This window comes from Silurus aristotelis (assembly GCF_946808225.1).
Source record: "Silurus aristotelis genome assembly, chromosome: 7".
NCBI lineage: Eukaryota > Metazoa > Chordata > Actinopteri > Siluriformes > Siluridae > Silurus > Silurus aristotelis.
In genome coordinates, this window is record NC_139580.1 from 26238345 (window position 1) to 26262896 (window position 24552).

The 24552-nt window shown below is 40.5% G+C and overlaps 3 protein-coding genes across 16 annotated transcripts in view; 2 read left to right on the plus strand and 1 right to left on the minus strand.

The window, feature by feature from the left end:
* best1 (bestrophin 1) overlaps nucleotides 1–24552 on the plus strand; it is an 84516-nt gene that overhangs the window by 36420 nt on the left and 23544 nt on the right. The window lies entirely within an intron of this gene.
* On the plus strand, nucleotides 140–12631 carry scamp2 (secretory carrier membrane protein 2). 2 transcript variants are annotated; one of them, XR_014534304.1, is made up of 9 exons: nucleotides 140–277; nucleotides 2989–3066; nucleotides 3832–3918; nucleotides 5659–5773; nucleotides 5904–6032; nucleotides 7328–7487; nucleotides 8323–9990; nucleotides 10945–11381; nucleotides 11481–12631. XR_014534304.1 is itself a non-coding variant. In XM_083546475.1 (9 exons), exons 1-9 carry the CDS (start codon nucleotides 221–223, stop codon nucleotides 11625–11627), a joined length of 993 nt encoding a protein of 330 aa, XP_083402601.1. In that variant the 5' UTR covers nucleotides 140–220; the 3' UTR covers nucleotides 11628–12631. The 2 variants fall into 2 exon arrangements, 1 of the variants encoding a protein (XP_083402601.1); XM_083546475.1 differs by having other exon boundaries at nucleotides 8323–8424; nucleotides 11264–11381.
* neo1b (neogenin 1b) overlaps nucleotides 19000–24552 on the minus strand; it is a 158513-nt gene continuing 152960 nt past the window's right edge. For 10 of the 13 annotated variants that reach the window (XM_083546111.1, XM_083546117.1, XM_083546110.1 and 7 more), the window contains 3 exons: nucleotides 22663–22890; nucleotides 22438–22559; nucleotides 19000–21094 (listed from right to left, as the gene is read on the minus strand). In XM_083546111.1, the coding sequence (XP_083402237.1) occupies nucleotides 21011–21094; nucleotides 22438–22559; nucleotides 22663–22890 (434 nt within the window). In that variant the 3' untranslated portion in view covers nucleotides 19000–21010. Of the gene's footprint in view, nucleotides 21280–22437; nucleotides 22560–22662; nucleotides 22891–24552 lie in introns of all 13 variants that reach the window. The other 3 variants (XM_083546112.1, XM_083546118.1, XR_014534280.1) reach the window with 2 other exon arrangements.

The window sequence follows — 24552 nt, forward strand, 5'->3', positions numbered from 1 at the left end:
ATTGTATGGCAAATAAAATATTCATATGTTTTCATAATGATAAACATTTTTTTTTTCATCATATTCAATTATCGTGCACAATGGGGACGCGGGGCCCTCCTTGCTGATGCGCATGCGCATCGTATGACCAAACAACGCGGAAGTGAGCGGAGCCGTTGGACTGCCACGGGACCTGCTCTGCTTCTTGTCTTTCTGTTTGTTTGTTTGTTTTTCCGCCAGGATGTCGGGATTTGACAGCAACCCTTTCGATAACGCAGTAGAGGTCAATCCTTTTCAGGTAAGACACCCATGTCTGTTAGGGTTAAACGTGGTAAATCGGTTAATACGCGTGCTATTGTGGAAACCCAGTGATAATCTGGGTTAGTCACAGTTCCGGTTTGAGATGCGCCATCTGATTGATTGGCATGACTGTTAGCCAATCAGCGCTCGGGATTAGTTCGGTAGGTGGGCGGATGAACGTTATAGGAAGTGTTTCGCACAATTCTTGGTGTCGGTGCGCAGATTGGAGCGTAATCGACGAGAAAATGCGATGAAACACCAGGATCCTGGTCAGCTTTGTGTCAGGAAGGTTCTTGTTGGATTGTTTCATTGTATAGGATGTAAGGACATCAGTAGATATTAGGATCATCATCATCATCATCATCATCACTGGTACCAGTAATATTGACAAAATAATCTTCAGTCTGTACAACAACATAGGGGGAATGGGCAAGTGTTAGTTCAGTGGTTGAAGCTCTGGGTTACTGATCGGATTGTTAGGGGTTCAGGCCTCAGTATCTCCAAGCTGCCACTTTTGGGGCCCTTGAGCAAGGCCCTTAACCCTCCCGACCACCCCTGCTCTCTGACCCCCTCAGCTTTCTAACAATGCTGGGATATGCGAAGAAGTATTAAATATAAGGATAAAAAACCGCACACATACACACACACAAACACACACTCCATATATATATATATATATACTGTCAAAATCTGTCATATTGACAGTTGTATAGATTTACACATTCACTGTGCTGTAATGTACATGTGATGAATATGAAACCACCTTTCATTCTTTCTTTCTTTTAAGTAAAAGGTGTAAAAAAATAAAAATAAGGAGTAAATACAGCATGCTGGGAAACCTGCATTCATCCCCGTATTACACCTTTATTATATCTCTTACCTTAAGCTACCGCTTTTAAGAGGCCCCACTTCCTGTAAAGGAGCTGGTAGATCATTAATTTCCACAGTTGTCCGGGAGAACAGTTTTGTTTGCACACACAAAACACCACCTCGTAGACATAAAGGAAGAGAGTTACGTCATATTCAGAGAAACACAAGACGTAGGACCGATTGCCACCCAGGACCAGGATGTATTGACAAACACGTAGGCAATGTGATTGTTTTTCTCGGCGGCGTGTGACATGCACGTGTATGAGATTGCTTTATTGAAATCAAAGGAAATATGTTTATACGAGTATAAGATATAGAGGTTTTCTAATATTGGGTTAGTAGCAGATTTTGGTTTCTTTTCAGGGCTTTTCTAGAGGTTGATGTTTAGGATTCGAGCACAGAATTTCCTCATCTAACACAGAATTATAGTAATATAGAACCCGAAAAACGATCATTTGTCTGCCCTATTGTCTAATTCAACACACGTTCAGCTCACATCCTGGAATATCCGAGCAGGTGGAGTTGTGTCTCCGTCCTGAAACGCCGCTTCGGGACGTGATCGTGCCTCTTATCATCTTTATGACGTGAGCGCGCTTACTGTTTGCCTACAGGGCGTGCATGATTCTGAAACGGAGTGAATAGATACAGTGGACCAGCCAATTATTTCCTCTGGCAGTTCAGAAGAAAATCTCGGTTAGATGAGTTTATAGCAGAGCTGCTTAAGTATTTGTATACGAAAGAGCCAAAAATCAAACCTGACTGAGAAAAGTCAGAGGAAATGTTGCATTGTGTCGAACATTACATTAAAATGGAGGTGGTGAAAGCATCAAAGCCGAAGGTTGTGAGTTTAAATCCCAGCCACACCAAGATGACACCTCTGGGCCCCTGAGCAAGGCCCTTAACCCCAAAGCTGCTCAGTTGTGTGAAGGTCACGCTGGATATGGGCATCTGCCAAAATGCTGTAATTGTATAATGTGAATGTTACATTTTAAAGGGAAGTGATGTGTCAGATGTTGGGCTTCTGATAACAATGTCATGGGTTCATATCCCATAATCACCAAGCTGCCAATGCTGGTAGATCTCAAGTAGTCGCTCTGGATAAGCGTATCTGACCATAACTGTAAATGAACGTTTTCATGGTTACCCGAAATACATCCAAATCAAAAAAGGCTACTTTTTTTTTTTTTTTTTTTAACGGCTTTGGACGAAAGGCCAAAAACGACGAGAAAAATATGTCCAAATGGTGTTTTTGTTAATGGATTTTAATTCTGTTTTGACGTTTCGTGGACACTTTCATACGAACGCTCCATCTTTTGCTCTAGAATTGAACAATTACAATTTAAAAAAATTACATTTCTAAATAATTCACATATTGAATTTCAGTTTGAATGAAATCCTGTGAATTGAACATGGTTTTGTGTGGTTTATAACAGTTTAATAACAGTTTCTAGTACAATAGAGTTTAACGCCTTCTACAGCTAGTCAGGGGCCTCTAATGAAAGCCGGTCGAAATTTTTGTTTAATGATAATAAACTTCTGTTACCTTGTAACTCAGGCTTTAAAAACCATGTGACTTGACATGAGTCATGTGCACTGGTTCACTTGTTCTACAACTCTTCTGGTTAACTCACTCATCTATAATACATTGCAGGAGACAAGTCTGTATAAACGATTTAGATAATATGACAATAACGTTATACGATTACACGTGATTATATTGTTCGATGATGACTATAAATGTTTAATGCATCCTTGTCCTACCCAGCTTGCGACCTGCCCACTTATAAGAGCTGAATCACCGTGTCCTAATAAACCGTGAAACCTCTCGGTCTCTTTCAGGATCCCTCTGTCACCCAGGTGACCCAGTCCGGAGTGGATCACATGCAGCAGTACCAACCGTTCCCTGCCGGTGACTCGGTAAGTACTTAACAGGATAAACAATTCGCCAAAATCAAAGGAAATCTTAAGGGTTCCTGTGCAGCCCAAGAACAAAGCAGTGATTTTGAGCTTTTGTGCTGGAGAGAGCAGGCAAACATGAGTAAGTGAACGGTTGATGATTGTGGAAGCGTAGACGCAGGTTTGTTTGTGTGTGCATGCATTTACATCCAGTTTATCCTGGTCTTTTTGGTAATATATAGAGCAACAGAACCAGTTATGTTAATAGGAAATGCCAAGGGCAGGTAGAGACAGATGTAATTGCTGTGGGAGGAGGTGAGAATGTCACATGCCTTTTTTCAGTTTTTTTATTTAATGGTACATACCTGACCTCTGTACATGATGATGCCTGAATTACAATTGTTTGACTTTCAATCTTACGATGACAATAGCTATAAGACAACATTGTATATTTGAAGGTTTGTGCTGCGTTGCAGTGTATTAGTTAATGAGACATAATAAGTAGAATATAGCGCTCTCCGTGCAGCGCGCAGTCTCACGTGCATAAACAAGCGGTCAGCTTTTCGCCTCTAGAGGCCGCTCTTGTAACGAAAACGGGAAAATTCGCAAATCTGTAAGGACTTTTGCTAATAGCCGATAGTTCCAGCAATCAACTATGCATGTATTAAATTAAATACAATTACAAACCAGTGTTTGTTTCATCCTGTATCGCATTAGTCATTCGCTGGAGGTCATTGTAACAGCTGACTAATTGTGTGGTTTATTTTTTATTTTGTGTATATATAGGGAGCTCTGACCGGCACCACCATCCCAGCCTCTACGGCCCAGACCCAGCCTGCTGTGCTGCAGCCGTCTGTGGAGCCGAGTCCTCAGGTCAGCGTTACGCACGATGCAGTGTGACAAGAAAAAAGCTTATTATATATTATATTAAATTATTAAGCTATGCTATAGGGACAAAGTATTTTGACACCTGAATTTTCCAGCCATATGTAGTTCATTTCTAATCAGTTACCACAAAGTTGGTGGTACACAATTGTAACTAAGTAACTAGGAGACCCAACGTTGTTCCAGCTCCATGAAGATATGCTTTACATGGATTGGAGTGCTCCTGCTCTAGAGCTGCAACCCTATTAAGCACCACTGGGATGAATTGGAACGCTGACTGCACTCCAGGCCTCCTCACATCACCTACATCAGTACCTGACTTTTAAAATCTGGGCAGCTGAACAAACAAAAATTTCCACAAGCACACTCCAGAATCTAGTGGAACATTTTCCCAGGAGAGTGGAGGTTTTTATAACAACAAATGGTGAATCAATATGGAATAGGATGCTCAAAACACAAATCATATGGTCAGGTGTTTACAAACGTATGTCCCTTGAGAGCATGTGATGCAGAATACGGTGCCGTATTCACAGCGCTACACTTTTTCCACTTTGTTTTTGTTACAGCTTTATTCCTAAACGGATTATATTCCTAATTTTCCTCAAAATTCTACAAACGAAAAACCCATATTGACAACGTGAAAAAAGTTTGTTTAAAATCTTTGCAAATTTGTTACAAATAAAAAACGGGGAAATCATGTACGTAAGTGTCCACAGCCTTTTTTTTGCTCAATACTTCAGTGAAGCAACTTTGGCACCAATTCTTTTTGAGTATGATGCTACAAGCCATCAGTTTGGATTGGGAGCATCGGTGCACAGCCATTTTCAGATCTCTAAAAAGATGTTCAAAGTCTTGGCTCTGGCTGGGCCACTTAAGAACGTTCACAGAGTCATCCCATAGCCACTGTTTTTTTTTTCTTTTATCTTGGCTGTGCTCAGGGTCTTCGTCTTGTTGGAAGATGAACCGTCAGCCCAGTCTGAGGTCCAAAGCGCTCTGGAGCAGATTTTCATCACAGACGTCTCTGTACATTGCTGCATTTATCTTTCTCGCAATCCCGACACAGTCTCCCAGTTCCTGTCACTTAAAAACATCCCCACAGCATGATGCTGCCACCACCATGCTTCACTGTAGGGATGGTTGTGGCCAGGTGATGAGCAGTGCCTGGTTTCCTCCAGGCATGAGGCATGACATTCATATAATCAATAATCAGACCAGAGAATTTTGTTTCTCATGGTCTGAGAGTCTTTCAGGTGCCTTTTGGCAAACTCTAGATGGGCTGTCCGATGTACCATACATGCCTGATTGGTGGAGTGCTGCAGAGATGGTTGTTCTTCTGGAAGGTTCTCCTCTCTCCACAGAGAAACGCTGGCGCTCTTTCAGAATGGCCATGGCGCCTTTTACCTAAAAGCTCAGTTTGGCCATGCAACTTTCCAGATCATGTCTAATCAACTGAGTTTACCACAGGTGGACTCCAATCAAGTTGTAGAAACATCTCAAGGATGATCAGTAGAAAAAGGATTCACCTGAGCTCAATTTTGAATGTTATGGCGAAGGCTGTGAAAACTTATGCACGTGTGATTTTTTTTTATTCGTAATAAATTTGTAACAAAACATAGCTGTAATAACAAAATGTGGGAAAAGTAAAGCGTCGTGAATATTTTTCCGGATGCACTGTACATTGTGAATGCGCATTGATAAAAAAAATAAACCAGCTTGTCGCTCTCGCAGGTAGCTGCTGCTGCAGGACAGGCCAATTTGCTGAGGCAGCAGGAGGAACTGGAGAGGAAAGCAGCCGAGCTCGAGCGCAGGGAACAGGAGCTGCAGAGCAGAGAGCGAGTTACAGGTAACATATATATATATATATATATATATATATATATATATATATATATATATATAAATAAAATATTTGACTTTGAAATGTAGTGAAGTAAAAGTTGTCTTTGTTTAAGTCTGTTGCTTTCTCTCCACAGGCAAAGAGAACAACTGGCCTCCATTGCCCAAAATATTTCCCATAAAGCCATGCTTCTACCAGGACTTCTCTGAGGAAATTCCCGAGCAGCACAGGCGGCTCTGCAAGATGATGTATTACCTGTGGATGTGTACGTATTTACAAATGTCATTTTCGTTCTCAGATCGATCAGAATCTGATATAAACTACGGTTTGGTTGAAAATGCACAAGGCTGAATTTCTTCTTTTTGGGATTTATAAATTTCAACTACACGAATGTACACATTACTGTATGTGAGATATTGATTGCAAGAGACCAGAGTCACACTTTAACTGTACTGTTGTAATGTTTGTTCGTTTCCTGGTTGTTCCTCCATTTTCAGAAATTGTAATTCTGTTTTTTTGCTCCGTCTGTGTTTGATCGCCAAATTGATGGTTTGAAGAGATTCACATCGGACCCGTTTTAGAGAACTGGTCAATCGTTGGTTGATCTGATGCCGTACACTCGCTCTCATTAGTGATTCATCTGCACAATCCTTAATTTGTGTAAAAAAAAAAAAAAAAGGGTTTAATAGAAATATGAAGATAAATTCTGACAACTAGTTTAACTATTTAGCATTTAATGACTTATGCAATTAACTGAAGCCCAGATGTTTTGGGGATTAAGACAATTCAGGTGACATTTGGTCCTCGAAGTTAGAAGCAGAAAAAATGGGCGAGCGTAAGGATTTGAGCGAGTTTAACAAATTGTGATGTCTAGACGACTGGGTCAGAGCATCTCCAAATCTGCAGCTCTTGTGGGATGCTCCTGGTCTGCAGTGCTCAGTATCTTATCAAAAGTGCTCCAATAAATTAACAGTGGTGAACCGGCGACAGGGTCGAGGCTCATTGATGCACGTGAGGAGAGAAGGCTGGTCCGTGTGGTCCAGATCCAACAGACAAGCTCCTGTGGTACCAACTGCTGAAGAAGTTCATGCTGTTGATGCTCAATGGGTCAGAACTGTTTTGGCAGGCATTATGCCTGATCAGGTAGGTAGACCATTTTGACCAAAAGAGTGTGAACACCCCTGGCTTTGACAAATTTAATGCCATCATACCAAATATTAGTGAGAAATGGCATTAGGTTTGAGACAAACTGATGCCTGTTGAACCGGGCAAGATTCAAAAGCGTATTATTATTTAGAAAAGGTTTGTAACTCTGGCAACCTTTTACAAAGCACTGGTCTGGGAAGGTCGTACTGAAATGAGGTTAAGGTTAAAATTCCTGAGAATGGGTGTGTAAGGACCTGCTGTGATTAAAAAACAAAAGGAGATGACAGACGATTCGCTGGTCACACCCAAAACTATTGTTGTAGACTCTTGTATTCTGCTCTGATTTCATATCCATGTGTTTTTCCTTTCTTTTGTCCCTTCTTTTTTCCTCTTTATCTCTTCTCTATCTCTCAGTGTATTGCGTGACACTGTTCCTAAACGTACTGGCGTGTTTGGCGTATTTCACCGCCAAAGCCGATTACGGAGTGGATTTCGGCCTCTCCATTCTGTGGTTCATCCTCTTCACCCCCTGCTCTTTCCTCTGCTGGTTCCGACCCGTCTACAAGGCCTTCAGGTGAGGAGCTCTATATATAACCCCCGGGAACTGTATATAAAATATACGTTGGTTTATTGGTGAGTTTTTTTTTGTTTTTTTTTTGCCACGTAATGGATAATAACTTCATGGTCAAAGGTTTGTGCTGTCGATCCCCATTTGCTGTTATAATAACAACTGTTCTGGGAAGAACCATATAAATCTGTTTCTTACACTGAATTGTACAGGACGTCTATAGATGGCGCTATAATAACATTTTGCATTCACTTAAACTTGGAAACCCAAACCTGTTCCAACATGGCAATGCCCCTGTGCACAAAGTGAGCCCCTTGAAGATCTGGTTTACATTCTTTGGAGAGGAAGATCTTGAGTGGCCTGCTATAGAGCTCTGATCTCATCCCTACTGAACACCTTTGGGATGAATGTGAACGCTGACTGCACCCCAGGTCTCCTCACCTACATCAGTTCCTGCCTTTCGTAATACCCTTGTGGCTGATGAACACAAATATCCATAATCACACTCCAAAATCTAGTGGAACATCTTCCCAGAAGAGTGGAGGGAATTATAAGAGAGATTGGGACTAAATTACATCATACTTATGACCAGGTGACCCAATACTTTTGTTAAATGAATTCACATTTGTTTTAAAGCTATTCAGTAGGGTTGACTTCAGAGCTCTATAGCAGGCCACTCAAGATCTTCCACACACTTCTAACCTGTTGTAAAGTATCTCTTCATGGAGCCGGCTTTTGTGCAAAACATATGGCTGGAAAAGTCAGGTGTCCCAATACTTTTGTCCATATATCGTGTGAAATTGTAATCCATGACGGATGTTTTCTTTTTCCATTTTTTTAGGACCGACAGCTCCTTCAATTTCTTCTCCTTCTTCTTCATCTTCTTCATCCAGATCGCAGTGATGATCATTCAGTGTGTCGGAATTCCCCGCTGGGGCAACAGGTCAGTGCGCAAACTCCTCCGATCCGTGCTTTTTAAACGCTTTAGGAATGAGAATTTATGTCCACTGAAGAGGTACGAGGAAGTGAACAAACAAATATTGTGGAAAGGTTTACACTTGACGCTCATCCCTCGAACCCATCTTAAAAAGAACAATAAAAGACAGCTTCCTCACAGAGTCATCCTTGACCCCAGCAGGGAGATTATTCATCGAAATCAATTCACTCACTTATACAACTTTATAGCTCAGAAGGTGTGGAAGTTCCCTGAACAGCACAGGTTTATATGAAGTGATATAATGTCTATAGGACTTACTGAGGGACTTGTATAATAAAAACACCACATAAACAGAAAAAAAAAACTGTAATAGTTGATAAAATTGTTTACTTAGAATTTCTAGAACGATTTATTTATACATTTTTATAATCAGGCAAAACTGCAGTAATCCCCCGTTTTACCGCGGGTCGTATCTGGCGCCCCGGTTTATCGCGGAATCGCGTTTGCCACATAGCTAATTAGTTTGGCAGATTTTCCCGGTCTCTCACGGAGAGCACGACAGACAAATACACTTACAGGGAATAGTTTTTATGGATTTTTATTTTGAAATAATGAAATGTATGAATACAAATATAATTATTAATTGTGAAATGAAGTAAAATGATAATACAGTACAGTACAGAAAGTAAAGGTGACGTGTACCTTTAACTCCGCCTCTTTTTGGACGTCATAAGACACTTCAACCAATAAACAAGCAGTAGAAACTACGCATAGGCTACTACAGAACTGTATACTGTACAGTACACGTACTCACTATAATTGTGATACAGTGCACTGTATTTCTACCAATTCACACAATTCATCTCGCCATATCCTTGCAATTGTTTTCCGTGTGTGTTTAAAGCGGGTGTGAGGAGGATTTACGGCTTAAACAATAAACTGTATCTGATAGGAGAGGAATCTTCAGGACATACTAGAAGCGTTTATTCGCAGTAACTAAAGGCGAGAGAATAAAATGGGCGTTTATAGCTACTATAATGTGAGGAGTAACAGGACCGACTACGGTTCGTAGGCGTTTTAGAACATTATATAACTCGAAATGAGCTAAAACCTATGATTTCAGGGGAAATGAAAGAAACGTCTCTTGGTGTATTAGAGAAATATAATATATACAAGAAAAGTTATGTACACCTGACAATCACAACTGTGTGTGAACATCTTGTTCCCGGTTTTATTCCCTTTTCTCTGTTATAATAAGCTCTACACACCTGGTAAAGGCTTTTCATGATATTTTGGAGAGTGGCTGTGGGGATTTGTAGATGATTTTGGCAAAGAACTGCATGGTCAGGTGGTCTTGGACATGCTGTGCTGTAATTAGGGAACTTTCAAAGGTAACTTTGTCCCGTGAGAGGACATTTCACTGCAGATACTGCAATAGCCTTTTCAAATAATGTTAGAGACCAATAAAACTAAACAACCAGGATGTTGGTTTCTGGATATCCCTTGGTAAGCTGTTGATGGGCAATAGAATATGCAAACATTCCAGAAATAGGTTCAATGACCTTCTATTAGGTTTAATGTAACCGTATATTATGAATCAATTCGACTTTATACGTTTGAAATGACCTTTTGCCGTTTGATTTGCTACCGTGGAACGTTTATGGCGTTTGGCAGACGACTTTCTACCTACCGATATATACACCGAGCGGTGAAGTGAACAACACTGAATATCTCTCCGTCATGGCACCTGTTAGTGGGTGGGATATTATAAAAAAACAAGTGAACGTTTTGTCCTCAAAGTTGACGTGTTAGAAGCAGGAAAAAATGGGCGAGCGTAAGAATTTGAGCGAGTTTAACAAATTGTGACGTCTAGACGACTGGGTCAGAGCATCTCCAAAGCTGCAGCTGTCGTGGGATGTTCCTTGTCTGCAGTGATCCAATGAAGGAACAGTGGTAAAAAGGCGACAGGGTCACGGGCGGCCGAGGCTCATTGATGCATGTGGGGAGCGAAGGCTGGTCCGTGTGGTCCGAACGAACAGACGGTGTATATTCTTGTACTGGTTCATTAGGTCACAAACTAATACTAGCATCAGTCATAATACTGGAACACCAGGCTTTTACAGATTTCTTTATGTGGTTCTTTTCCAAACCACAAAGTTAGAGGCACACAATTGTACAGGGATGAAATGTTCCCCTCACTTGTTTCTCACTATTCAACCTGTTCCAGCATGCACAAAGCAAACTCCATGAAGATGTGCTTTACATGGGTTTGAGTGGTAGATCTTCTGCTATAGAGCTCTGAACTCAACCCTATTGAACACCTGACTGCACCCTAGGCTTGATCATCTCACCTCACATCAGTAGCTGACATTACTAACACCCTTTTGGTTAAATGAGCCCACAAGAACACTCCAAAATCTAGTGGAACATCTTCCCAGAAGAGTGGAGCTTATTATATATTGTAAATGGGAACTGAACGTGACATTACAGCTGTACGATAAAAAAAAAAAAAAGAAAAACCTAAAGAAAAGCGGTGCGCTCACTTCCTTAGAGAAACCTCTTTATATATTTAACCCAAGAGCTCTTTTTCACTTGTGGAACAGGAGCGTTTGTGCCGATCTCTAAGGCTTCTGCTCTGTCTATGCCGGACGCTTCATCTCCTTGCATTAACACCTCTTGGGCCTTTCTGCACTTTTCATCCTCTGTGTCTGAAGTAGGTTCTTTCCCTGCATCTGTGTTTCATCTATGGCCTCGTTTTTTCTGTCCTCTGCTTCAATCTGTTTGCTTTTTTTTTTGTCTATAAAAGGATTCGTATTATAACACCATGCTGTTGTTTTGTTTACAGCGGATGGATTTCTGCTCTCACCGAGATCGGCGGTCACCTGGCCGTGAGCGCAGTGATGATGGTGGTCGCGGTTTTCTTCACCGCCTGCGCCGTGCTGTCGGTCATCCTTCTTAAAATGGTACGGGCTTCTATTTTGGAAATATGCAAGGTGCAACATTAAAAGTCACAGTCTGAATGGTGATTTCTAAATTGTCAATATGGCTTCCCCTCCCCTCAGGTTCACTCTCATTACCGGAGCAGCGGCGCGAGCTTCCAGAAAGCGCAGCAGGAGTTTTCCCAGGGCGTCCTCGCCAATCGCACCTTCCAGACTGCAGCGACAACGGCGGCCACGACGGCGGCCCAGAGTTCCTTCCAGAGGAACTAAATCTGAGCAGCCCGATTAACACCCCCACCCCCACAATCCCCCCTCCCCTGCCCTGCCCACCAAGAGCCAAGGTGCCGTCGCGTCTACCCGCGCAGGCTGCGCAGCTCCATAACGCTTTGGCCTTCGGACTGCAGAGACAACACTTTAAGAGTTGTATGTGATGCTGAGGGGACGAAGTTCCAGCACTCAGTAACGTGTCTGTATATTTGTACGTGTGTATGCTTTTCAGTTCGAATGTATATCGTGTATTGCATCTCTGTGTGCGAACTAAAACTAAATTAAGAGTCGGGGAAGGTACCACAGAATCATCAGCGTATCCTTACCACAGAACGACAACGAACAAAAGGTTTCTCCTCAGCGACGTTCGCGGAAATTATGGGTCCGTTTGCCTGCGTCCGGCTTATAAATTCGTCGCGCTTGGAGCTTTTATTCAGCAACGCCTCCAAATCCTCGTGCCTTGCAATTTCAGCCTTATAGGAATTCAGTCTTTATTGCGAAAATAAAATGAAGGGGAATTCGGGTTCCAGGGTCAAATATAGAAATGAACGAATTATTGCGAAACAGCACTGGAATTGTAAAGTTATTTTTTTCTCTTTTTTCTCCATGAAGTCCTTTCATTAGATAACAGAGCCAAAATATAGTATACTTCTGACCTTCAGATCATCAATTTCTGAATACTGTTCACTTTCCTATGATGAAGGATAAATACCGCAAACGCCAGTGTGTGTCTGATCTCCGCCTGTACATGCATAGATATTGTGCTGATTAGTGGCCTATGGAGTTTGATTCTGCTTTTTTTTTTTTCCGGAAACAAAACAAAAATCTTAGCATGTTTTAGCATGTTCGACTTTTCTAAACAGAAACGCGTAGAGGTTTTTTGCACCTTAAGGAAGGGATAAATAAATAAACGTAACTGTAACGGGTTGTGTGAAATTGATATTGTATTTGCCTGTATTTTTTATCAAATACAGTGATTTAAGCAAATAAAGAAAAAATGTAATTTGTTTTATGCCTCCTCTTTGTCGAATTGTTGAAAATGAGCATGCCAAATATATGAACCTGTCAAACGTTCAAAACGTAGTCCTTTGTGGTTTTTGAGAGACTTGCGTTCCTTTTGTTTACCTGGACTGCAGCTCTTTTGAACCGTCTTCACCATGCGCTTTGAGGTGGCAAATGTACACACATCCTTTACTTAAGTAGAAGTACAGATACTCATGTTTTGAAATACTCGGGTAAAAGTTGAAGTACTGATTATACTTTTTTACTCAAGTGAAAGTAAAGAAGTCTTGGCTCTGACGTACTTAAGTAAAAAGTAGTTATTACTTCTACCTGTTTTAGCTGTTAACTGGACCTCACATCATGGATGGATGGATGGATGGATGGATGGATGGATGGATGGATGGATGGATGGATGGATGGATGGATGGATGGATGGATGGATGGATGGATGGATGGATGGATGGATGGATGGATGGATGGATATGATATGATATGATATGATATGATATGATATGATAGCCTAGTGGGCTAATGTCAGGGTCCCCACAAGGATGAGTTTGAGAGTTTGATTCCTGGTTGCTGTGTTGGTAAATAAAACTTCTGGACCTTGTCCACTCTGAAAACATTTCAATTCTGTCCTTTCTGTGTTGGATTAATTTATTGATTTCCTGGTCTTTAATGAAAGATAATGCCACAAAACATGGTCCTTAATATAGTCCACGCTGGTGATAAGGATTCAAAGCCAGTCCTACATGCCTTCTTTCTTACTGCGCTGGCATGAAACAAAGTATGAACCCTCCAAAAAGCTCACATGCTTTTCAGCAGCGGTCGCTCAGTGGTTTAAGGCTTGTGCCTCATCTAAACATGCTTCCCAGTCTGATCTCTTCCATGGTTCAGTGGGTTAAGGCTGGTGCCTCGCTGAAGTCCTAGACTTAACACTCGACACACACTCATTACTCATCTCAGCCCATTCCACCATCATTTATTTATTATTATTTATACTCTACCATACTACACTGTTTACATGCTGTTTTTTTGCACCTTTACTGTTTCTTATTACACTATACTGTTCTTATACTATACTGTTTACATGCTGTCTTTCGCACCTCTTGACTGCTGCTGTTTTTTGCACTACATTGTGTCTGTTTATATTCACTCCCAGGTATAGTTTTTACAGTTTCCTCATACAGTACTGTATATTCAGAGTATACAGTAGGTTTACTAGTTGGCACTATCTCATGTTTTGTGTCTTGTCTTGTGTTGTCTTGTGTTTTCTGTCTGCACTGTCTGTCTGTACTGTTTTTTTGTCTGCACTGTTTGCACTAGGTTGCACTCGATGCACTTTATGTAGCTTGTTGTTGTTTAGTGTAGCACCAGGGTTCCGGAGGAACGTTGTCTCGTTTTTACTGTGTAATGTGTACCACTGTGTAAAGTAGAAATGACAATAAAAGCCTCTTGACTTGACTTGACTTGATGGTGAGGATCAGGGTTTGAATCCTGCTTTCTTTCTGTTATTTACAATGTGGGTTCAACTTGTGCTACTTACATCTGTATTCGCTTCCTACATCTTTCTTTAGCGTTAAATTCTTGTGTTGATGGTTTGAAAAGAAAGATAGCCCTGCTCTAATCAAGCTTCCCATCCTGTTTTTTTTCTGATGGCTTAGTGGGTTAAGGCTGGTACTTTGCTAATGTTGGTGGTCAGGGTTCAAACCTGGCTTTCTGTCTGCTAGTCATGAGGTAGGTTAAATTCCTGATTCCTACATCTTCATATTCTTGTTTTAATGGGTTAAAAAGAAAGCTAGACCTGCTCTAAACAAGCTTTCCAACTTGTCCTTCCTGATGGTTCAGTGGATTAATGCTGGTGCCTTGCTAATGGTGTGAATCAGGGTTCGAATCCTGCTAGTCACGATATAGGTTTACGTCTGTCTTTAGCATTATATTCTTGTGTTGATGGTTTGAAAGAAAAGATAGACCTGCTCTAAACAATCGTCGCAGCCGGTCCTTCCCAATGGTTCAGTGGGTTAAGACTGGTATTTTGCTGTTGGTGGGGTTCAGGGTTCGAATCCTGCTTTCTGTGTTTCTGTCTGGTCTGAATTTCTTGTTTTGAAGCATGAAACGAAGGATAAACCCCCCAAAAAAAAGAAGGTGTGTTGTGGGACTTGATGGCTTTGTGGTAAAAGCCTTGCCTCTGAGCTCAGAGGTTGCTGGTTCGAATCTGGCTTGTCCCCACACTGGGTAAGCTGTGTGGAAAGCAGTCTGTGGTGAGCAATGGACTGGTTGACTGTGAACAAAGGCTGTGAAGACCTGCTGCTTCACAGCCTCAGAAAAAGTGAGGGTGATAGGTTTTTGGCAGAATTTTTCCCTATATGCAAAACTAAGTCGATACTTTTTTGGATGTTTCTGCTTCATAACCCCCTGTTTTCAGCTTCTCAGACACTGGGGGGGCAGATGCCCGGATATTGCCCCCCTGCTTCGGGATACACCCTCCGAAACCATCCACATCCAACCTTCCACGCAGCCATTTCTGACACCTTCCACACTCTTAACTTCGAGCCCTGGCCGGGGTTTGAACCGGCAACCTCTCAACCCAGAGGCAAAGCTCTTCCAATTGAGCCACAGGATCTCCTGCAAGAAACTGATTTTTAGGACCTTTTATAGTTCTTTATTAAAACTTTTTAAACAATTTAAAGGAAAACTAAGCGGTAGGAATTGAACCGGGTGAGTCAGATAGCAGAGACCATATCACTAACCACTACACTACCATAGAGGTGGCAAACAGGGCTTTGCTTATTGGACTCTTGGTTTCTATAGTTAAGAGACCACCGTTTTCTCTTAGATCATGATGGTAGAGGGTCAAAACTTCTCCTTCCTGTTCATTCTCTCAGTTACTCAGGTACAAGAAAAACATCTCCAACACCTGCACCACTGATATACCATGATTTACCAGCAACCAATTTTAATGATCTTTCATTGTTCTGTTTTTAAAAACTTCTTATAATGTTCAATATGAAACTAGAGGTAAGATTTAAACCAGGAAAGTCTTTCATCATAGATCACTAATGGCATTACTTTCAAAACTCAAAACTTTGTTAGATATGTAAATAAGCAGAAAAGACGGAGACAAAGACAAAGAGACACAGACACAGCTTTAGAAAGAGTGAGAAACAAATAGAGAGACAGCAAGAGAGAAACATATACAGTGAGACAGAGACATTTACTAAAAGAGACACAGAGACAATTAGATAGAGAAAATAGAGAGACAAAGATAGCGAGATATAGCCACTTCCTGTTGGAAGTGTTTATCCCGAGCGACTCTTCATGATCTCATTTACTAAATGAGCAGTAGTGAGTTACGGGCCTGCTCAGGTGCCTAAAACTGGCAGCTTGGAGGTGTTAAACATGTATCATATTTACAGCATGTGATATATATATGTACTTATAAAGCACTAAATGGTTTGGCTCCCATGTATAAAACAAAGGTTTACTGATAAAAAATATTTTTATCTGGAGTTTATTTCTTTATTTTATATCTAAGTAAAGAAAGGACATCGTGGATAAATACATTTTTTGCCAAAGGTTTTAATTTCGCCTCTTTTTTATTTAGTTATTTATTAACGTATTTACATTTGGTGAAACAGAAATGTGCGGTGAATTGATTAATTGAATAAATTTCGTGCTGTTTAAAATAATTTTCATTTTGACAGCCAAATATACATATACACACATACACACATATACAGTGAGGAAAATAAGTATTTGAACACCCTGCTATTTTGCAAGTTCTCCCACTTAGAAATCATGGAGGGGTCTGAAATTGTCATCGTAGGTGCATGTCCACTGTGAGAGACATAATCTAAAAAAAAAATCCAGAAATCCTAATGTATGATTTTTTTTTAACTATTTATTTGTATGATACAGCTGCAAATAAGTATTTGAACACCTGTCTATCAGCTAGAATTCTGACCCTCAAAGACCTGTTAGTCTGCCTTTAAAATGTCCACCTCCACTACATTTATTATCCTAAATTAGATGCACCTGTTTGAGGTCGTTAGCTGCATAAAGACACCTGTCCACCCCATACAATCAGTAAGAATCCAACTACTAACATGGCCAAGACTAAAGAGCTGTCCAAAGACACTAGAGACAAAATTGTACACCTCCACAAGGCTGGAAAGGGCTACGGGGAAATTGCCAAGCAGCTTGGTGAAAAAAGGTCCACTGTTGGAGCAATCATTAGAAAATGGAAGAAGCTAAACATGACTGTCAATCTCCCTCGGACTGGGGCTCCATGCAAGATCTTACCTCGTGGGGTCTCAATGATCCTAAGGAAGGTGAGAAATCAGCCCAGAACTACACGGGAGGAGCTGGTCAATGACCTGAAAAGAGCTGGGACCACCGTTTCCAAGGTTACTGTTGGTAATACACTAAGACGTCATGGTTTGAAATCATGCATGGCACGGAAGGTTCCCCTGCTTAAACCAGCACATGTCCAGGCACGTCTTAAGTTTGCCAATGACCATTTGGATGATCCAGAAGTGTCATGGGAAAAAGTCATGTGGTCAGATGAGACCAAAATAGAACTTTTGGGTCATAATTCCACTAAACGTGTTTGGAGGTAGAACAATGATGAGTACCATCCCAAGAACACCATCCCTACTGTGAAGCATGGGGGTGGTAGCATCATGCTTTGGGGGTGTTTTTCTGCACATGGGACAGGGCGACTGCACTGTATTAAGGAGAGGATGACCGGGGCCATGTATTGCGGGATTTTGGGGAACAACCTCCTTCCCTCAGTTAGAGCATTGAAGATGGGTCGAGGCTGGGTCTTCCAACATGACAATGACCCGAAGCACACAGCCAGGATAACCAAGGAGTGGCTCTGTAAGAAGCATATCAAGGTTCTGGCGTGGCCTAGCCAGTCTCCAGACCTAAACCCAATAGAGAATCTTTGGAGGGAGCTCAAACTCCGTGTTTCTCAGCGACAGGCCAGAAACCTGACTGATCTAGAGAAGATCTGTGTGGAGGAGTGGGCCAAAATCCCTCCTGCAGTGTGTGCAAACCTGGTGAAAAACTACAGGAAACGTTTGACCTCTGTAATTGCAAACAAAGGCTCCTGTACCAAATATTAACATTGACTTTCTCAGGTGTTCAAATACTTATTTGCAGCTGTATCATACAAATAAATAGTTAAAAAAAAAAATCATACATTAGGATTTCTGGATTTTTTTTTTTTGGATTATGTCTCTCACAGTGGACATGCACCTACGATGACAATTTCAGACCCCTCCATGATTTCTAAGTGGGAGAACTTGCAAAATAGCAGGGTGTTCAAATACTTATTTTCCTTACTGTATATGTGTGTATGTGTGTATATGTATATTTTTATATTTATATATATATATATATATATATATATATATATATATATATATATATATATATATATATATATATATATATATATATATATATATAAATACAAAACAAATTAAAAATGTTGTTACCTAATGAATGTGTCCAGGCTGAAGATCCACATATAGAACACAAGCAGAGAAAAGATGATAATGATCATGAATGTGTCTGTTCTCAGTCATGTTTACATCACTGACTCCCTCTGTCTCATCCACATTAAACCTAAACTTCTCACTGCCTTCTGCCTGCTGATTCTTAGTTCCATAAACTAGTCTACATCTGTGGTGAGTGAGAGTCAGGACTTTATACACCAGTGGATTGAAAAAGACACACAATGACAGGAAATCGGTTGTTCTGTTGAAATTGGGACGCAGTGAAAATAAAAATAAAATATTTTACCAAATCAATGGATTAAAACTAAAGTAGCAAGTCTGTTTTAAAAAAAATTAAGAAGTAGAAAGTACAGATATTTGTGTAAAAATTTAGTGTAAAAGTAAAAAGTTGTATGAAAAATAAATAGTGGAGTAAAGTACTGATACCAAAAAAATCTACTTAAGTACAGTAACTTAGTATTTATACTTTGTTATCTCCCACCTCTAGTTTTGGGGCGTGGAAGGTTGGAGACTTAATCCGGGTGAAATGAACCAACATGGCAACCATTCCCACACTTCAACACCTTGCAACTCTGCCTCATGAACCGTCTTTACCATGCACTTCGACACATCGTCTTCTTGTAAGTCCAAGTTCTGGAAGTGTTCTTAAGAGAGTTGTCTGGAGAACTACTCAGAAGAACTGGATTGCAAGATCTCCAACTAGTGTAGAACACATTTTTTGCAAAAGGCACGGCAAAGTATTTCAGCTGAATGTTTGGAGTAACGAAATGCCCAGATGCCAAGAGTGTGTAAAGCTGCTGTTCATGTTAAAGGAAGGATTTTTCAAAGAAAATAAAGTGGAACATCTGGACATTTACAGGTTTGTTTAGTCAAAGTAGATCTTCATTGACATTGCTGGATAAAACCAAAAGGAACATGCATGTGTCTCTCAAAAACCATAGAACATTAGGTGACCGTACACACTTTCTGAAAAAGCAACGCAACACTTTGTAGAATTAAAGATGATTTACAAAAATTTATATATTTTTTTTTTTCTCTGAAACAACATATTTTCCACTGGGACCAACACATCATTATACAACATCAAAAAATAAGCAGTAATGAGCTTGTAGTACAAGATCAACCCAAAACGACTGAATTCAGAAAAACTCCTCTGTTATTACACAAAATAGGTTCTTTTTTTTTTTTTTTTTTTTTTTTTTTTTTTATACATGACATTAGTATTTCCTTTTGAAACTCCATAGAAAATGTGCAAATGAAGTTTTTATGGTTCGGCAAAAAAAAAAAAAAAAAAACATTTCAACAGTTTGAACGTTTCCTGTTCGGAACGTTCGTAAAACACGCCTTACAAACACTTTATTCGTTAGCAGTCACGTTAACGTTCATCTTTATGACACAATGTACATGGAAATGCATCTCACAGAGTTCTTGTGTTCTGTTGCTAGGAGAAGTGATGAAGTGAGAAAAACATCATACTTTACAAATCAATTTTCTTTAAATACAGTACAGACCAAAAGTTTGAACACACCTTCTCATTCCAAGAGTTTTCTTTATTTTCATGACTATGAAAATTGTAGATTCACACTGAAGGCATCAAAACTATGAATTAACACATGTGGAATTATATATGGAATTATATACATAACAAAAAAGTGTGAAACAACTGAAAAATGTCATATTCTAGGTTCTTCAAAGTAGCCACCTTTTGCTTTGATTACTGCTTTGCACACTCTTGGCATTCTCTTGATGAGCTTCAAGAGGTAGTCACCTGAAATGGTCTTCCAACAGTCTTGAAGGAGTTCCCCGAGAGATGCTTGGCACTTGTTGGCCCTTTTGCCTTCACTCTGCGGTCCAGCTCACCCCTAAACCATCTCGATTGGGTTCAGGTCCGGTGACTGTGGAGGCCAGGTCATCTGGCGCAGCACCCCATCACTCTCCTTCTTGGTCAAATAGCCCTTGATGCCTTCAGTGTGACTCTACAATTTTCATAGTCATGAAAATAAAGAAAACTCTTTGAATGAGAAGGTGTGTCCAAACTTTTGGTCTGTACTGTGTATGTATATATATATGAAACAAACACAACATTAAAAAAATGTCTTTTGGAAATGTAGAAAGGAGAAAATTGGTGTCACTCAACTGCTCAATCACATAAAACCTACTGACATCTTGATTCCGTTTGTGCTGCGTTGCAGGGACGCCCTTAAGTGTGTTTTAAAAGTTGATACTCTTGCAAAAAAAAACAAACAAAAAAAAAAACCTCAAGGTCATGTGTCATGTCTCCTTTTAGCATGTGAACTACAGCACTGTAGACTTCAGCAGGAGTTTTTTTTTTTTTTCCTTTCAGTAGCAAAAATAACTTTTACATCCAAATGTACATATTCACACACATTCTTTATGTTATACAATTTACAATGCATATGTAGAGTTTCATGCTTCGAATCTCCCTCGGGAAAAATTAATGCACATCCGCATTCTCTCTCTCTCTGGTCGGAGGAAATTTGTTCTTTAATGAAGAGTTTAAACCCAGACGGCAGTTTCAACCCAAAAGGCGACGTCCAAACTATAAGAAAAAAACCAAGCACGTGTTCCCTTTTACGAGTAAGGATGACTTTGAATGGAGTTTGTGTAAATCCAGGTCTTGCGAATGGAGTGTATGAATTTCTGTATACAAAGAAATGCACTTAAAAAATATCTCCACGATGTTTCCTCTTCGAGCGTTTACCTCAGAGGCTGATCCGAAACAAACTCTGGAGCGAGTATCTGAAGCGTGTCCTCCTCCTCCGCCGCCGAGAAAACAACGTGTGCTTTCTCAAAACCTTTTCCTTGACTTTCCTCGCAGTAGATGGTGCGTTAACGCGTTCAGGCAGTCGTGATGGCGTTCAGGTCTTTCATCAACCCCTCCAGATGTGCCATCTCCTCTGACAGCTCATCTGTCCTGTAGGCCTTAGAGAGAGAGAGGCATGCAAGGGAGCGTCGGGGTTAGAGTTATGGCCACAGCAATGAACGCAGAATGAGAGGACGTGAGGAAACGAAAAAGAGACATGCGAGAGCCCGAGTAATGAAGGATGTCGAAGGCAGATATGAGAGCAGGGGAAAAGGACAAAAAATCTGGACATGTATCAATGAAACTGAGGTGTAAATAAAACACATACACACACACACACACACACACACACACACATAGATTGAGTGTTGATGGAGTTTCGGATTAATACATGAAATTTTGTTTGGTCATTCATTTATACACATTTAGTGGTTATTATGGGTTTAGTACATTTGAATTAAGCCAAGCAGCAAATCCATGTAAAAAAAAAAAAAAAAGAGAAAAAAGAAAAAAATTTAGAAATAGTTTCAGCATTTCAACAATAAATTAAGTGATTTATCAAGGCTTATTAGCAGTGGTGCTCAGTAATGAAGTACAGTATCTCACAAAAGTAAGTGCACTCCTCACATTTCAGCAACCTCAGGCAGCTTCTATAGCGGTACTCACTTTTGTTGCCAGTTATTTACACAATAATGACTGTATGTCGAGTTATTTTTCAGAGGACGGTAAATCTGTACCGCTATACAAGCTGCACACTGACTACTCTAAAATATATCCAAGTTTCATTTTTATGGTATTGTCCCTTGAGAAGTTTGACTACAATGTTTGCTGAACTGTGAGGGGGGCACTGTAAATATACTGTAAAAGTATAAAATATACTGTAAATTAATTTTTTTTTCTGTACTTCACTGAATTATTTCCATTTGGGGAGACTTTTACTTCACTACATTTCAAAGTCAAATATTTGACTTTTTACTCGACTACATTTTGCACATGAAATCACTCCTGGAGCAATCTGTTAAATAGGGCTCGAGCTCGCGCCCTGTTTTGAACTCGTTTTGATTGGCGCTGTGTATCTATTGTCACATGAACATACAGTTCAGCATCAGTTCAACAGCAAGCAGAACATTTTGAGAGGAATAAATGATAGAAGAAACTTCTGACTCGAACTCGCCACAAAAATTTTTTCAGTTTTTGACTCATTAATATCATTCTATTAATAGACTGAATAGTCTTTTCATTTGATTAAGCAAAGAATCTTGTGACAAAAATGATAAAACATTCTAGCCATAATAAATCATAGTATACTGGACACTTAAATACATTCAAAGGCAAATACTTTTGTACTTTTACTCAAGTATCTTTACTTTAACTCAACTACACGATTTGTGTACTTCATCCACCGCTGCTTATTAATGAATAAAGTGAGCACACTTGAAGTGGAGGAGAAAGATGGACTTACAGACTCTTTCGGTGGCAGCATCTTGCTGGTTTCTGATTGGTCGGGAGCATTGGGAACAGTGACCGCCATTGGGGCGCGAGCTCTGCTCAGGGTGCCAATACATGCCGTCTTCACACCGGGAACTGATACAGATAGGAACAATGATATAAAAGCCTGTCCCTGAGGTGCAGTAAGCAGACATTGATCTCTTCGACAGCTAATATGAGTGTGTACTTAAGGGCAGACCTGGTGGGGGCATGAGGACGGTGCAGGGCAGGGCAGAAGTGGGTGTGCTGTGAGTTGACACGGTGACAGTGGGGACGGTGAAGCTCTTCATGGGATGCGTGGGGTGGACGCCGGCTGTGGGAGGTTTATAGCAGTGTGCCTCATCCTCTTTAATCAGCACCTCTGTGTGCTGCAGGTCAACTGTGCTGGAGGCCACCGGCAGCTCGGAACCAGGAGTCCTTATAGATTCTGCACACACACACACACACACACACACACACACACACACACACACACACACACACACCCACATGAGCGCCAAAAATGAAAAAATATGGTGACACTATATGGACAAATATATTGGGACACCCATCTTTTCCTGTCATATGTGGTTCTTCACCAAACTGTTACCACTTAGTTGGAGGTGCACAACTGTATAAAAAGTCATGCAGTAGCATGCAATTTTACCTTCACTTCAACTAGGAGTCCCAAACCAGTTGGCAATGAAGATATGCTTTTACATGGAGTGGAAGATCTCCTGCTATAGAGCTTTGACCTCAACCCTATTGAACACCATTGGGATAAACTGGAATACTGACTTGCCTCCTCACCTCACCTACATCAGTAGCATGACTTTACTGAAACCCTCGTGGTTGAACGAGCACAAATCTCTACAAGCACACTCCAAAACCTGGTGGAACATCTTCCAAAAGGAGTGCTGGTTTTTAGAAAAGCAAACAAGGGACTAAATATGGAATGGGATGTTTGAAATGCGCACACAGATCTTATGTTCAGGTGTCCACAAACTTTCGATACTCCATATAATGGATCTACTTGTTCTGTATAATGACATTTTATTGTTCAAAATAAAAAAAATTATTTTTAAATGTGCTGTTCAAACCATGGAAAACTTAATTAAACAATTTCTGTTGTGTTTTGTTGAATGGGTCTATCAAATCTATTCGTTCATTTATCCATAAAAAAAAGAAAGTTCTATTGATAAGAAAATACGATCATATAACCCCAATCTTATCGTCCCTACATTGGCTTCCTATTAAGTTTCAAATAGACTACAAACTACTGCTACTCACTTATAAAGCACTAAATGGTTTGGCTCCCATGTATCTATCCAGTCTTTTAACACGCTACAATCCGTCACGCTCCCTGAGATCTCAAAACTCTGGGCTTCTAGTAGTTCCTAGAATAGCAAAGTCCACTAAAGGCGGTAGAGCATTTTCACATTTAGCTCCTAAACTCTGGAATAGTCTTCCTGACAGTGTTCGGGGTTCAGATACACTCTCCCAGTTTAAGTGTAGATTAAAAACATATCTTTTTAGCAAAGCCTACACATAACACACATCACACACATCACATCACAACCTTGTGCTCCAGAATATATGATTACATGCACATTATCAACTTGTGCTGTTAATATCATGAACAGCAGCTACGCTAATTCCTCTCCACTGCTTCTCTTTCTCTCCCCATCCCGAGGCTTCCTGAGGTTTGGCCAGCTCCAGTCACGTCCCACCTCGTGAAGATTATGGACCTATGGATGATCATGGAGAAGTAGATGCCGAGTGTTTAAAGGCTCTGGCATGGAGAAGCTGATGCTGGATCTATGATGATCACAAATTGTTCTGTATTGTTGAAAGATTTATGACCAAACTCTTGATGTCACCCATATGAGGATGGGTTCCCCTTTGAGTCTGGTTCCTCTCAAGGTTTCTTCCTCATATCATCTAAGGGAGTTTTTCCTTGCCACTGTCTGTTACACTGGCTGCTCATCAGGGACAAACGCACACCATTCACCTTCACTGTTGTCTTCTGTAAAGCTGCTTTGAGACAATGTCTGTTGTGAAAAGCGCTATACAAATAAACTTGACTTGACTTGACTTGACTTGATGGAGC

Coding starts and splice junctions, on each gene's coding strand:
- scamp2 (XM_083546475.1), top strand. CDS start 221: ATGTCGGGATTTGACAGCAACCCTTTCGATAACGCAGTAGAGGTCAAT. Junction 3,919..5,658: donor CTGTGGAGCCGAGTCCTCAG/GTCAGCGTTACG, acceptor TCGCTCTCGCAG/GTAGCTGCTGCTGCAGGACA. Junction 8,425..11,263: donor ATTCCCCGCTGGGGCAACAG/GTCAGTGCGCAA, acceptor TTTTGTTTACAG/CGGATGGATTTCTGCTCTCA.